The following is a 14,676-nucleotide window of genomic DNA, read 5'->3' as shown; positions in this document are numbered from 1 at the left end:
ATCGGCTTGTTGATTTGGCGCTTGTCCATCTATGACATACCTTAGTTTTGTGGAAGGGTTGGATGAGTGCAAGCTGGATGTACCATTAACGACGGTGATGTGCATTGATTAGGGAGACGAAGATTATGAGAGGACAAGGAAGAAGAAACTATTTGATGTGCATGAGGATACTAAATGTAGTTATCTCACACGATTAATGTTGAACCAGTGGGATATTGATGCCCCCGTTCCAACGCACGGACAATTGCCTAATATGTCTATCTATATCTCTAGCTAATTTTTTTAAATAATAATTTTATTATTAATTTTTCAGAAATAATACACCGTTTTGATATTTTTGACAAATAATACGGCATCGTCTTCGTGGAGGACGATTGGACCTAATCGTCTTCCTGGCGGACGATTAGGGTCCAGTCGTCCACCAGGAAGCCGACTGGGCAGTCGTCTATAGGGTTGGGCACCAGTCGTCTTGCAGGAAGATGATAAGTTGATGTCGTCTTGCAGGAAGATTATTAGTTGCAGTCGTCCACAAGAAAGATTATTACTACTAATCATCCACCAGGAAGATGATTAGTTCCAGTCGTCCACCAGGAAGATGATTAGTTCCAACCGCATACATAGGTAGCATACGTACGTCCCTCGCGTACATAGATAGATATGGTGGTAGACAAGCATCAGCCACGTCGTCCGGCACGTCGTGGAGGTGGTGTAGGCGGCGTCGGCCACAGATACCTGTGGGGTGCCCGAACGTTACGGGGAGGAAGCTCAGACCATGCCTGGTCATGTTGTGTTTCCTGTGTGGGAGGTGGTGCAGGAGTCGTATATATGTCCATCCACTCGTTGTGCTGCGACAAGAAATCATGTCTGTTATGCCCACCTTCATGGTCACTATCCCACCCGGATCCAGACATAGACGCATCATGTCCATACGGCTGATATCCGTAGGACCCTGTTGGATGGACGAACATAAGTAATGATGAAATACATAGGCCCAATTGATATTCACAAGAATAAATATGAAGAAACATACCTGTAGGTGGAGGTCGTGGCCGAAACACGTAGGCAGACGTGGGATCCGGCTGGTGCTGCCATGCCGAACTATCGGCCTGGTCAGGAGGTGGTGGCCTGGCCGTCCACTACTCTGCTAGATGTGGACGCGGATCATGTCAGTGATGCGTGGGTTCGAGCTGACCAGTCGAGTGACGCGGCGGCTGCTGGTGTGTGGAGTGGCGGGGGGATGCTGGTGCAGTACGTCCGAAGTGCGTGTGCACGTAATAGCCCGATACACAGATCGTACTTTCTCCTCAATGCGCGACATCCAGGTCTGGACCTGAGCCCGAGGAAGCATTAGAGGTGCAGACGACAGTGAACGCTGAAAGGTGGACACCTCCTCGCCAAGTCTGCGAGTCAACTCGGCCTGAAATTGTGAGGACGATTATTACGTGCGCACGGCAAAGTATGTATGGACTACTTGCATTATATGAATAGAATATATCTTACCGCTTGCTGCCTAGAGCTCGAAGTATCATAGCTCGGGTACATATCCGCCGTATTAGGGGCAGGTATCTCATCTAGGTGATTGTCATGAATGATGCATAACCGTGTTCCGGTCATGTACCGCTGCAGATAGAGATTGAATTCGTCCATATCAAAGTTGTGATTCTCGTGTCACAGATGTGTGCTCGCAGTCTCCCATTGTGTAACGTACGGCTGAACCCTATCTAGCCACTCAGTAGCAGTCCTGTTAATCCCCTTCTTTGTGATCCTAAAATTTTGGTGTTCGTTGAACAATTAACTAACAGCTTAACTATGGACAATTTTGAAGGACAGTGCAATATTAATAACTAGACAGTACCTGTGGATGTCTCTGTGCAGCGGGGCCTCTATAGGGGGAGAGGGCTAGCATCATATGGTGTTGGAGAGGGCTTGCAGTCACTATAGCCAAAGCGACTCAAGATCTTTTCCACATAGTGAGATTGAAGCAATGTAATCCCACCATCATCGTCTCTCAACAACTTGATGTTTAGAATGACATCAGCCACTCCTAAATCCTTCATCTCAAAACAGCGAGATAGGAAATCCTTGACCTCCTTAATAACATTCAGAATTGTTCCGAAAATCAGTATGTCATCAACATACAAACAAAGGATAACTCCCTCGCCCCCACCATGGCGATAGTACACACATTTGCCAGCTTCGTTTACAACAAAGCCTGCAGCTGTTAAAGTTCTTTCAAACTTCTCATGCCACTGTTTGGGTGCTTGCTTGAGTCCATACAAAGACTTCAGCAACTTGCACACTTTTCCTTCCTGACCATCTAGTACAAACCCATCTGGTTGTTCCATATAAATTTCCTCGTCCAACTCTCCATTTAGGAAAGCAGTCTTAACATCCATTCGATGAACGAGAAGACCATGTGAGGCAGCTAGTGAAAGTAGAACTCGAATAGTGGTCAGTCGAGCCACAGGTGAGTAAGTATCAAAGAAGTCTTCACCTTCCTTTTGGGTATAACCCTTAGCCACGAGCCGAGCCTTCTACTTTTCAATAGTACCATCAGGCCTAAGCTTCTTCTTGAATACCCATTTGCATCCTATAGTTTTGCACCCATAACGACGATCAGTTATCTCCCAAGTTTCATTCGCCAAGATGGAATCCATCTCGCTACGAACCGCTTCCTTCCAGTAGTCAGCATCTTCAGATGCATAGGCCTCTGATATAGAACTGGGAGTATCATCTATGAGATACACAAGAAAATCATCACCAAAGGACTTTGCAGTCCTCTGTCTCTTGCTCCTAGTAGGAACTTCATTGTTCTCCTCCACAGGACTTTCAAAGTGTTCCATCGAAATGGCAGGTTCGGTAATTATAACTGGTTCCTGATTCGATGAACTAGGCATCTCCTGATTAGATGAGGTAGCCATATCCTTCATGGGAAAGATATCTTCAAAGAAAGTCGCATCATTCGACTCCATGATCGTACCGACATGCATGTCAGGTACCTCAGATTTTACAACCAAGAATCTATAACCAATGCTATGAAAAGCATATCCCAGGAAAACACAATCCACGGTCTTTGGTCCAAGCTTGCGCTTCTTTGGAATTGGCACATTGACTTTCGCCAAACAACCCCAGGTTCGTAGATAAGAGAGTTTTAACCTTTTCTTCTCCCATTCCTCGAATGGAGTTATCTCTTTATTCTTTGTGGGAACTCGGTTTAGGACATGACATGCAGTCAATATCGCCTCCCCCCACCATGCCTTGGAGAGACCCGATGTGTCTAACATGGCGTTAACCAAATCTGTTAGAGTACGGTTCTTTCTTCCGGCCACCCCATTTGACTGAGGTGAATAGGGAGGCGTCCTTTCATGGATTATACCATGTTCCGCACAAAAATCATCAAATTCATTGGAAAAATACTCTCCACCACGGTCAGACCTAAGCCTCTTGATTTTTCGATCTAGTGGAGTCGTCAATTAACGTCATGAAATATTTCTTTCCACCTTTTGTCAAAACACCATTCATTTCACATAGATCTGAATGTATGAGTTCTAGTGGTGCAAGATTTCTCGTTTCCGCAGTCACATGAGACTTACGAGGTTGCTTAGCTTGCACAAACACTTGACACTTGGATCCCTTGACAGTGGTGAAAATAGGGATTAAGTTCAACTTCGCTAGTCGTGACATGCAACCAAAGTTAACATGACAAAGACGTGAATGCCACACATTTGATTCACTATTGTTGCAAATATGATTAACAACTTTATTGCAAATGTCTGATAAGGATAAACGAAACAGGCCTCCTGACTCATAGCCTTTACCAACAAAGGTTCCATACTTGGATATTACAAATTTATTCGACTCAAAGACAAGCTTGTATCCATCTCTACACAGAAGAGATCCGCTAACAAGATTTTAATTGACGGAGGGGGCATAATGCACGTTCTTCAGCCGCACGATCTTCCCCGAAGTAAACTTCAGATCGATCGTGCCAACACCATGAACAGAAGCACTTGAACCATTGCACATTAGCATGGTTGAAGTCCCTGCGGTCTAATAAGACGAAAACATGGAAATATCACCGCATACATGCACATTAGCACTCGTGTCAATCAACCAATCAGGAGAATGACATACTGAAAGAATAGTGGGAAATATACCATACCCAGCATCCTTCATGTCAGTGTCTCCAATGACAACATTAGCGGTCTTGCCGCCTTTCCCAGGATGACGCTTGTCATAGCGATTAGGGCAACTAGGATCCCAATGATTAGGATCCCCACACACATGACAAACACCTTTCTTCTTGTCATTCTTCTTCTTGAAGTTCGTGTGTTGCACAACCTTGTTCTTCCCATCAAACTTTGCTTTACCATCAAACTTGCCCTTGTTCTTGAACTTGTGGGGCTGGAAGTTCTTCTTCTGTACCAGATTGGCACTAGATCCTTCCTCAATACCTCGAGCACGTGTGTCCTTTGCTCTCGCCTTTTCTTCCACATCAAGAGTGCCAATGAGATCCGGGACGGAAAACTCCTGTCTCTTATGCTTCAGTAAGGTAGAAAAGTTCCTCCACGAAGGAGGAAGCTTACTGATGATACCTCCGGCAACAAAATTGTCCGGTAGCATACAACTGAAGTGCTCAAGTTCTCTAGCAAATGACTGTATCTCATGAGCTTGCTCAACCACGGAGCGCTCCTCAGTCATCCTGTAATCATAGAATTGCTCCATGATGTACAGCTCAGTGCCAGCATCCGAGACCCCAAACTTGGCCTCGAGTGCATCCCACATATCTTTTCCATTATCAATTGACGCATAAGCATCAACTATGTTCTCACCAAGAACACTCAAGAGAGAAGCCTTAAACAGAATATCCATTTTCTGAAAAGCTTGTGCCTGTTGAGCATCAAGCTCTCCTTCAGGTTTGCCAAGAGTGGCGTCATAGCAACTCATGGTTTGAAACCATAATACTGCTCTCACGCGCCACCTCTTATAGTGGATACCCTCAAACATAGGAGGTCTCATGAAAGCAGTAAAACCACTCGGGGTAAATTGCCTATAATAAGGTTTTTGAATTGTTGGAAATATGAGCAATTTACCAAATGATTTATTAACAGAAATACTAGATAAAGCATGACTAATATAGCGGAGATAAAACAAGTCATGCAATTCGACAGAGAGAAGGTAAATAGCATCTGTATATATGAATTAGAACCGAACACATCTAGAATAGACACTAGAGCAAGAAGTTGTGACAGAACCTCTAACAGAAAGAATATGAGAACGTACGGAACGGGAGCAGAAGCACCGGTCTTGGGGTCGGTGTCCTCGCCAGCCATGTCGTCGAAGAGGTTGTCGGCGTCGGGGAAGAAGTCGTCGTCGGGGAAGTAGTCGTCGGAGTCCGGGGCGTCCGTGACGAAGAAGTCAGTAGTCGCGCTAAGCGCTCCCCAAAAACCTTATCACCCTTCTCCCGTACAGGACTCAAAGAGGTGCGGTTTCGGAGGCCTACTGTCCTGACCTGCGGTGCACGCCGCAAGCCGGGATGGGAAGATCGTAGCAGTAGCTCAGTGGTCAGGAACTTGGAGGCGAGAGGGTAGTGTTCTGGTGCGTCTCTCTGGGAGGAGCGACCTCCCTTTTATAGGCGGAAGAGAAGGAGGCGAGAGGCTGCGCCGGGAGCTGAAGGGAACGAGGGAGACGAAACGAACAGGAAGCAGCCGAAGGGTGCAGCGTTCGTATTCAATATCCATTACAGCAAAAACTTTCCAGCTCCTGAGTGACCTTTCATATACCCGTAGTGCGTGGCAAAAATTTAGACATCGGCTCGGCTCATTCCCGCGGCGCGGCGCGGCGTGATGAGGCGTGGCGCGGCGGGCGGCGAAGGAGGAGCGCGCGTGGATGTCCCTCTTGTTCTCATGCTCATACAAGTGGGGAAAGAACCTCCCTTATAAGGAGGTCTAACTCCATATAAACTAGCAATGTGGGACTAAACTTTAGTAGTGCCCCTTGCCTTGCACGAATGGGCTAAGTGGGCCTTTAGGATTTATTTAGGAATTTCTGAAATAGTTATTGGGCTGTCCCAAAATAGACTAAATTATAGCATAAATGGGTTACTTTTTAGTTGGAAGAGAGAAGAAAGAAGAACACAGAAGAGCGAGGGGATAAGGTCGCGCGAGGGAAGGAGCCGAGCGACCCGGGGCTGGGGACCCTGTCGTCCTCCTTGTGGACGATCCTCCTGCAGCAGGACGACTGGGCCCTGTCGTCTGGGCCCCAGCCACTGACGGCCCATGCAGGGACGAGTGGGAGCGCTGCGACGTGGCCGGGCCAATCGCCGGCCGCCACGTGGAGTACGGGCCACCTGTCGTCCTCCTATAGGCCGACTGGACTCAGTCGTCCAGCAGTAGGACGAGAGGATGCAGTCGTCCTCTAGCGGGACGAGGCCGTATATTTTAGGAAATAAAATTTCGGTGTATTATTTCTGAATAATAATATAAAAAATGTATTATTTAAAACAATTAGCCTATCTCTATCACTTAAAAAATAAGTAGTGTTTCTTTTACTGACAGGCAGAACTGTTTGTCAACCGGTTTCCCCTTTCCACCATATCCCTCCATTGATTCTTTTTTCATCCATCTGAATTTTCCCACCACGTCAGATATAACCATACCTCACAACATGCCGCTCAATCACATTAATTTACTTATCAAACTGAATCAAGTTAATACAGGCAAGATTTATTAAACATTTATTTATACAATCACATTATCCTGTTGTAATGCACGAGCATTATCCTTTCATCGATATAAAAAGACACAAAGGGGCAGATCTAACAAATCTCGCCCATCAAACCATGTCAATGCAATAACAAATCTCGCATCAATGATGAACTCTTAGCATGTTTAGCGTGCAATTAATATCACACCAAATATCAACGTGTACAATATCCATGTAATTAATGTGTGATTGTTATCCTGCCTAATACCAACGTACAATTAATTTTCTCAATAATATTAACGTGAATATTGCACGTATGCATTTACTTGTAAAATCAAATTTATTGTAGTATGGACAAAAACATCACTCCATGTCATAACGAAATCACCTATGCATTTGGCATCGTAGACAGCAAAAAATTGGACTATGCCAACATTTACGAGGAGACTTTTCGACTCAAAAGATACTCTAGATTCATCACCTTATAATCACAACATGTACCATATACATGCTCCAAAATCACAAATAATGATTCAATTCTATAGATATCACAGCACTTTTCAGCACCGCCGAATTTATAATCTCTTAACCGGTGGAAAAGAAAAGGAAACAATGGAATCCAAGCCTAAATCCGCGTATCCTCAACAAAAGAAAAAAAAATCCGCACTGTTTCCACGTCACGGGCGGAAAAGCTGCGTGCCCCCGGTATATATCACCCGAACTCTAGACTCGAGAACCCAACCCACTAGGACCTCCCCCTCCTCCCTCGTCTCTCCCAATTCCGGTTACTCTCGAGGTTCTCGCGGCAATGGCGGGCTCCTGGCGAGCTGCAGCGCTGGCGGTGGCCATGGTTTGTTGGGCCGCGAGCAGCTGCATGCTCGGGTTCCCGGAGGAAGATTTGGTGGGGCGGCTGCCCGGGCAGCCGATCGTGGGGTTCAGGCAGTTCGCCGGGTACGTGGACGTGGACGACAAGGCCGGGAGGAGCCTCTTCTACTACTTCGCCGAGGCGCAGGACCACGCCGCCGGCAAGCCGCTCACGCTCTGGCTCAACGGAGGTCTGTACCTAGTACCTACTCATTTCCTTGTACCTTTTCCTCCTCTACTCCACCTTCTTCTTGCACGTTCTGTGTTCGTTCACCCATCAGGGGTCATATGATGACAGGTAGTGTTTCCTGAACTCGAAACACAAACAACTTCCTCCCATTCGTTGACCATCATCTGCTCCGATCCACACCTGCCAAGCAAAAAATAAACCAGTTTTATGAGTATCTTTGAGGTCACCATCTTCACTACCCCCTCGCTCCTTTTTACTTTGCATATAAAATTTGGTCAAAGTCAAACTAAACAAAGTTTGACCAAATCTGGTCAAAGTCAAACTCAACAAAGTTTGACCAAATTTATGTTAAAAAAAATAAAAATCTACAATACCAAAGTTATATGATATATGAAAGTTAATTTCGTGATGCATCTAATGATTTGATTTCATATTGTGAATATTGGTATTTTTATATAAAATTAGTCAGACATTTCAAAATTTGACTTTGACCAAATTTTATATGCAAACTAAAAAGAAATGGAGGGAGTACCTTGGAGCCTTGCCTCATTGGGCTTTGTGTGTTGTGGTCCTTGAGAATTTTAAAAAGAAGTGAGGCACCATTTTTGCTTTCATTCCATGCATGCGCACACATGCAAAAGATTGTGCTTCTTTTCTTTGATGTAACACAGTATGATCTCAGTACATACTAAATATGGAAATGTGATTGCTAACTGTATGTTGCTGGAAAATCTCACTGATGTTCAGGTCCCGGGTGTTCTTCGGTTGGAGGCGGCGCGTTTACGGAGCTCGGCCCATTTTATCCCAGAGGAGATGGTAGAGGCCTTCGATTAAACAAGAAATCATGGAATAAAGGTTGAGCTTTTGACAAACATCTCTCCGATCACATCTTACAGGTGAAAGAAAGTGTAGATCTTACTAACTCTTAGTTGCTTTATCTTTCTAAATGAATTCGCAGTGTCCAATCTTCTATTTGTTGAATCACCAGCTGGAGTTGGACGGTCCTACTCCAACACTTCGTCAGACTACAATACAGGAGATACACGGACTGGTAAACTGATGCGATATTGTGCACATCACAGGATACCGGTTGTTAGCCTGAACACGTCGATGTAACCGTATGTTTGTTTAACTATATGCAGCTAATGATATGTACAAATTTCTGTTGGGTTGGTATAAGAAGTTCCCGGAGTACAGATCAAGAAGCTTATTTCTTTCTGGAGAGAGCTACGCGGGTTAGGAAGAATTTTAAGTTCTACTTTACGAATCTGCGTTTCAGTTAGTATCTCTGTTATATGGTGCGTGATTTTGCGTTGATAATAATGCAGGGCATCATATACCGCAGCTAACCGATGTTCTTCTCACGCACAATGAGAAATCAAAGGGTTTTAAGTTCAATATAAAGGGGGTAGCTGTAAGTAGAGTCAAACAAAGCCTGGTCCTCTCTTGAATCAACTATTATGGGACGGAGGGAGTACTTAGTTACTAGTACTATTTTGTTAACTCTGAGATTACCTTGAGTAGATCGGGAATCCGTTACTCGAGCTTGACAGGTATATCCGCGTGACATATGAGTACTTCTGGTCTCATGGTATGATCTCCGATGAAATATTTCTGGCCATAAAGAAGGATTGTGATTTCGAGGATTACACATCCGGTAACCCCCACAATGAGAGCAAGTCATGCAATGATGCCATTGACGAGGCAAAAGCTATGGTTGGAGAATATGTTGACGGCTATGATGTCATTCGTGACGTCTGTTACCCATCAATTGTGATGCAGGAGCTACGATTGCGCAAATATGTATGCTCTTGCTTCCTCATGGTGCATGATATTTTACACCACAACCTTTTGATTGCTCTTATGTGACTAGCTTTTTTGTGCAACCTAGGCGACCAAGATCAGTTTAGGAGTGGATGTTTGCATGTCATATGAAGGTTCCTTCTACTTCAATCTTCCAGAAGTGCAGCATGCTCTTCATGCTAATAGAACACATCTACCTTATGGCTGGAGCATGTGCAGTGGAGTAAGTGCTTCTATTGCTACTTCTGTCCAATACATCCGTTGGTACTTTCAGTAAATATGTAAAGAGAGGAGAGTCCGAGTAAACAAACTGCTCATCTTCGCAACTCAAACTCACATGGACCATTTAAAATCATGTGCCAGTGTGCTGAATTTCACCGGAAAGGATGTTTACATCAACATCTTGCCTTTACTTGAGAGAATAGTGGAGCAAAAGATACCAGTTTGGGTATTCAGGCATGTTAACTTACCTTTTCGTACTCCCATATACGAGTATATATTTTCAGATAATTTCTTTCGTTCCATGCGCAATATGTTATGACAATATGAATTAACGTTACAGTGGCGATCAAGACTCTGTGGTGCCCCTCTTGGGCACCCGAACCCTTGTGCGAGAGCTAGCTCATGCAATGGGGTTGCCCGTCACAGTGCCGTACAGTAGTTGGTTCCGCAAAGGTCAGGTATACTTCTATGCTATGAACACAAGTTGAATTGCAGATGTCCAATTTGATGATATAATAGAACATGAATGTAACATCTGTTGCTCTTCTTGACTTTCAAGGTTGGAGGCTGGGCAACCCAGTACGGTAATATGCTCACCTTTGCAACAGTGCGGGGCGCATCTCACATGGTGCCATTTTCACAACCAGACCGAGCTCTCGGCCTATTTCGCTCGTTTGTGCTTGGACAGAGGCTCCCAAACACAACCCATCGACCCATTGACTAAGTGTACCTACAAAAGCAGCTGGATATAGAAAGAAAAGTTAAGTTCTCAATGATGTATAAGATGATCAATAAGTTCTTGATTCTGTAGAAAGATTGGAAAAGTAATGCATGCATGCTAGCGAGTACGAGTATGATCTTTATCATATTGCATCCCTGGAAGTCTGGAACACAGATTCCAGAGTAATTTCTACAAGCAATTATGTGGGTGTAGTTAATTTGAGGGGCACTTGCAAATGTAACTCTGTCTAAATCATTTCAGCGGTCCACACCAAATGAATGTTAAAATGGTTCGTCAAGAGATAATGTTGCCAGTTAAGTGACATTTACTTTCTTGTTGCTAATAGTGGAATGCTGGTGTGATTTGCTGATCTTCCTGAAAAAAGGCCAAACTTATTCAACACCTTATCCAGGAACCCCCTTTTTTTACTCGAGACAAGTGTAACAAACTTCTGTCCACGGAGTACTAAAGTTACCTGCTCCCATGCTGTGGTGACCTCAAATACCGGCAGTGCCAGTCGGCAGGGGCAGTTCCTTACCTTATTAGGGTTATTTTCTGAACAAATTCAGCTCGACCAGTGTGCAAGGACAGAAGGTCCAGAAATTAGAACTGCAGCAAGAGTAAAATATTCAAGCTAATCTGCATCAAAGGACACAAAGAATACATTGCAATGGTAGTTTAAGACCTGAAAACAACACAGAGAAGCTGCCCCAGTTCGAGACTGCATGTCTCTTTGCTCCCCAACCCCAAAGGCCAAAAGCAGACAGTAACAATTTTTTTCTTATACATATGATAAACTATATTTGTTGTTCTTGGGTAGTCCCAAATTGCTGTCATGAAGTGAATCTGGACGGTATCAACGAGGTGACAATGGTCACCTTGGCACCATTTACATTAACAACTCTAGTAGGGTGACAAAGTATTACCATTCAAGAACAATGCTAACTTGGATGGAAACATTGGGGCTGCATGCATCTTTCTGATGCAGAGGCCGAGGGTAATCCTCCTTTTCTAAAAAAAAATTTGGATGGAAACACTCCAGACTCCATCCAAAATGCTAACGCCATGTAACAATGTTTTGGTGTATATTTAAGCTGACATTTGGACTGATCTCTTTAATGACCGACAATTAAAGAAGACGTTTGATAAGAATAAAAGTTTTAGATAGCCCTTGCATGATTATAGCTTGTCTTTGTGTTTTCCAGTGCCAAGACGGCCATGTAGCATGCTTTTCTTGCTGGTCCAGGCTCAGCAATAGGTGTCACGTTTGTTCTCATGATGCTATCTTAATTTGCACAAAACATTGCACTGGAAAATATTGTTAAGTTGATTAAGTTCTCATGCGCATATGCCAAGTGGGGTTGTATGCACAAATGAACAATCATGAAGAGAAACTTGCCTTTTTTGCTCCTTCAAACGTGTGCCCTGTTCCTGGTTGTGGCTTCATGGGATGTTGGCCAGGCCACTTTCTTGTGAACCATACTGCCGATTGCTTGCACTTTATCTACGGCCAGTCATTTGAAGTAAAGTTGGAGGTAGTTCTTCTTGGAGAGCCCCTAAACAACAACATGACGCCTTTCGGGATTCACCTCCGGATTGACAATTTGAACTTAAGGCCTCTGTCACAAGCACAGAGGAGTGGAGAGGTCTGTACCCTGCAGAAGCCTTTCTTTTGGTTTCATACATGATCTCTGCAGTTCTAGCAACCTCATTGTCTCAATGTAAACGTTTGTAGCACTGTAAACTTACTGTGCAAAGTAATTTAAGCAAGCTCATGTATATGTAAAATCATTGAGTTCCACTTCCACCTGACAATTACATCATTGCAAGGGCTAGTCTAATTTACAGAAGAGTTCCTCAGTTCATTTATTTTATTCTCCAAATCCTTCTATACTACTAACTAAAACCACGACACTTTTTTTGGATCAGAGGGAGTACACAACTCTCTCATATTGTTTCATTGGCTATCTAGCTAGCTTATGAAACCCATTTACTCAAATCAACAGAGACACCATTCTCATCAGACAGCAGGTCGATCCTGCACGGAGTATACACGTACGACTCCTGCACACAAGCGGGAAAATAATCATCTGGTACCGGACAAAGATCACCAAGGTACTCAAGCTTGGAGGTGCTCAGGTAGTAGGCATAAGCACAACGCTTGTACTGGTGGCCCAACAACACAATCTCCTTATGAGGATGGTACCCCAAGAAATCCAGCCAACCAAAGGCGCCACCCCCTTCTTCTTCCTCAACATAGGCGCCATCATCGTCGTCGTTGTCAGAGTCCCATTCGCGGCATCTCTGCTCCGCAGATGATTTCGATCTCCTGGGATCGTCCAGGATCCAAGACTTCTCAGTGTTTTGGAGGCTTTTGCACATCAGTTGCCTGATGGAGGGCTCGAGGTCGGCCTGATGTGCCATCTCCCACACTGGCGTCGCCGTCGGTGATTCTTCTTCGGTCAGTACCCATACCTGGAGCTTTAGCATGTCGATGATGGTGCAGTAAACCCCCTTCCGAGACTTGCTCAGGCGCGGCATAGCCCACGGACGCTCGGCGACTTTGGTGACTCCTGGGGTTTTGATCACCACATACTTCCCCGTCAGCAGCGACAACCTGCAGCGTTGATGAAATGATGATGAAGCAAGCAAATTATCAGTGTCTAGGTGGGTTATGGGCTATGGGATGCTGCTATGGTGATTGGTTCATGTACCTGATGATGAAACCGCCGCGGCAATGGACGTAGAGCGATTGCCGCCAGTAGACGGCGTCGCGGCGGCGCGGCCCGCAATCGGGTAGATAAAATCCCATAACGTAGCTGGATGACAGTGGATCCGACCACATGTCGGCCACCGTCCCGGCGGCGGCGCCTTCCCGGAAGAACGCCCTGTCGTCCCACCGGCCGGTCTCGGACGAGAACACCTGCACCACGTACGGCGACGGCGGCCATTCCATAAGCCCCAAGGTGTCCTTCGCCTCGATGTGCTCACGCTGACGGGGCCTCGCAAGCTTCCGCGGTTCGTCTTCCGAGTCCGAGGACAACCAGTCCTCCTCGTCGGTGACGATCTGAGGCGGCGGCGACGACTCGGCGTCCGCGAAGAAGAGCCGCGCAACGTTGAACGGCGGCAGCGGCGGCGGGTCGGTGGGTTCGGGGGGCTGGGGCTCGCCGGGCAGCTCGGGGAGCAGGAGCACCTCGTGGTGGAGAGACACGAAGGGGTCGAACACGAGGTACGCGGCGGAGGCGACGCCCCAGGGCTCGGCGCGCGGCGCGGGCGGCAGCACCGCCGACCTCCGCGTGGCCGGGTTGTAGACGAAGCGCGTGCCCTCGCTGGCCTCGCACATGAGGACCCCGTTGCAGTGGTCTAAGAAGGCGGTGCACCACCTGGTCGGCGCATCGGCGAGTCGGGTGTCGACGCCGCCGGTGGGCCCCCCGCGCGCGAAGAAGTAGGTGCCGCGCGAGGCCTCGGGCATGTTGACGAAGGCGCCGCTCGGCGCGCCCGGCAGGAGGTGCGGGAGGACCAGCCTGCCGGCGTCGATGGTGGCGCGCCAGTACCCACAGACGCGCCTGCACGCGGCGAGGTGGCGCGCCGGGACGCGGCGCAGGATGTCGGCGAGCATCTCTTCGGGGAGATCCATCGCCGGCGGGCTCTCCGGATCTGCGCACGACCGCACGTACAGAGCGGCGGATGCGATGCGTGGAGTTGCAAAACTTTTTTATTTTTGGTGACAATACGTGGAGTTATTCGAAAGCCCAACCCAACATATAAGTACAGTATAACTTTGCCCGGCAGTAAATGCACTCGGCCTACTCCCTCCGTTTCAGTTTACAAGTCCTACGCGTATACCTAGGTTGCCAATTTTATGGCCCTAATATAAACTATATAACACGAAATTTATACCGTTTGAAAATAGAACATCTGAAGTTTATATTGTTATATTTTTTGTAATATATGATTTGTATTATCAAATTGACGACCTAGGAGTACGCGCACGCCCTGTAAACTGTGAGAGAGGGAGTACTAGTTTTCGACCTTCCATGTGGTTTTGAGAAGGTTGCGGCCGATTTTCCTTTCTTTTTCTTATGTTTTCTTGATTGATTTTTTTCTAGTTTTATAATTTATTTTCTCCATTTTTTTCCTTTTTAAATACATGTCAACTTTTAAAAAATAG

The 14,676-nt window shown here is 46.0% G+C and overlaps 2 protein-coding genes across 2 annotated transcripts; one reads left to right on the top strand and one right to left on the bottom strand.

Annotated features, from left to right (window-relative positions):
• The first annotated feature begins 7,493 nt into the window (after positions 1-7,493).
• LOC123100212 (serine carboxypeptidase-like 42) lies at positions 7,494-10,598 on the top strand. Its single transcript, XM_044522173.1, has 10 exons — positions 7,494-7,760; positions 8,507-8,614; positions 8,718-8,810; positions 8,902-8,994; positions 9,088-9,173; positions 9,284-9,562; positions 9,651-9,783; positions 9,925-10,018; positions 10,125-10,242; positions 10,344-10,598. The coding sequence occupies exons 1-10, from the start codon at positions 7,514-7,516 to the stop codon at positions 10,506-10,508; spliced, it is 1,416 nt and encodes a 471-aa protein (XP_044378108.1). The 5' UTR covers positions 7,494-7,513; the 3' UTR covers positions 10,509-10,598.
• A 1,668-nt stretch (positions 10,599-12,266) lies between these two features.
• On the bottom strand, positions 12,267-14,236 carry LOC123100211 (uncharacterized). The gene is made up of 2 exons (XM_044522172.1): positions 13,220-14,236; positions 12,267-13,122 (listed from the first exon to the last, which is right to left on the bottom strand). The coding sequence occupies exons 1-2, from the start codon at positions 14,140-14,142 to the stop codon at positions 12,483-12,485; spliced, it is 1,563 nt and encodes a 520-aa protein (XP_044378107.1). The 5' UTR covers positions 14,143-14,236; the 3' UTR covers positions 12,267-12,482.
• Between the last annotated feature and the right edge of the window lie 440 nt (positions 14,237-14,676).

The sequence above is a fragment of the Triticum aestivum genome, chromosome 4D (genome assembly GCF_018294505.1).
Source record: "Triticum aestivum cultivar Chinese Spring chromosome 4D, IWGSC CS RefSeq v2.1, whole genome shotgun sequence".
Taxonomy (NCBI): Eukaryota; Viridiplantae; Streptophyta; class Magnoliopsida; order Poales; family Poaceae; genus Triticum; species Triticum aestivum.
The sequence above is the reverse complement of the archived record's forward strand: the minus strand, read 5'-3'. Positions and strand labels throughout refer to the sequence as shown.

Coding starts and splice junctions, on each gene's coding strand:
- LOC123100212 (XM_044522173.1), top strand. CDS start 7,514: ATGGCGGGCTCCTGGCGAGCTGCAGCGCTGGCGGTGGCCATGGTTTGT. Junction 8,995..9,087: donor TTCTGGAGAGAGCTACGCGG/GTTAGGAAGAAT, acceptor ATAATAATGCAG/GGCATCATATACCGCAGCTA. Junction 9,784..9,924: donor TGGCTGGAGCATGTGCAGTG/GAGTAAGTGCTT, acceptor AATCATGTGCCA/GTGTGCTGAATTTCACCGGA.
- LOC123100211 (XM_044522172.1), bottom strand. CDS start 14,142: ATGGATCTCCCCGAAGAGATGCTCGCCGACATCCTGCGCCGCGTCCCG. Junction 13,123..13,219: donor CGCGGCGGTTTCATCATCAG/GTACATGAACCA, acceptor TCAACGCTGCAG/GTTGTCGCTGCTGACGGGGA.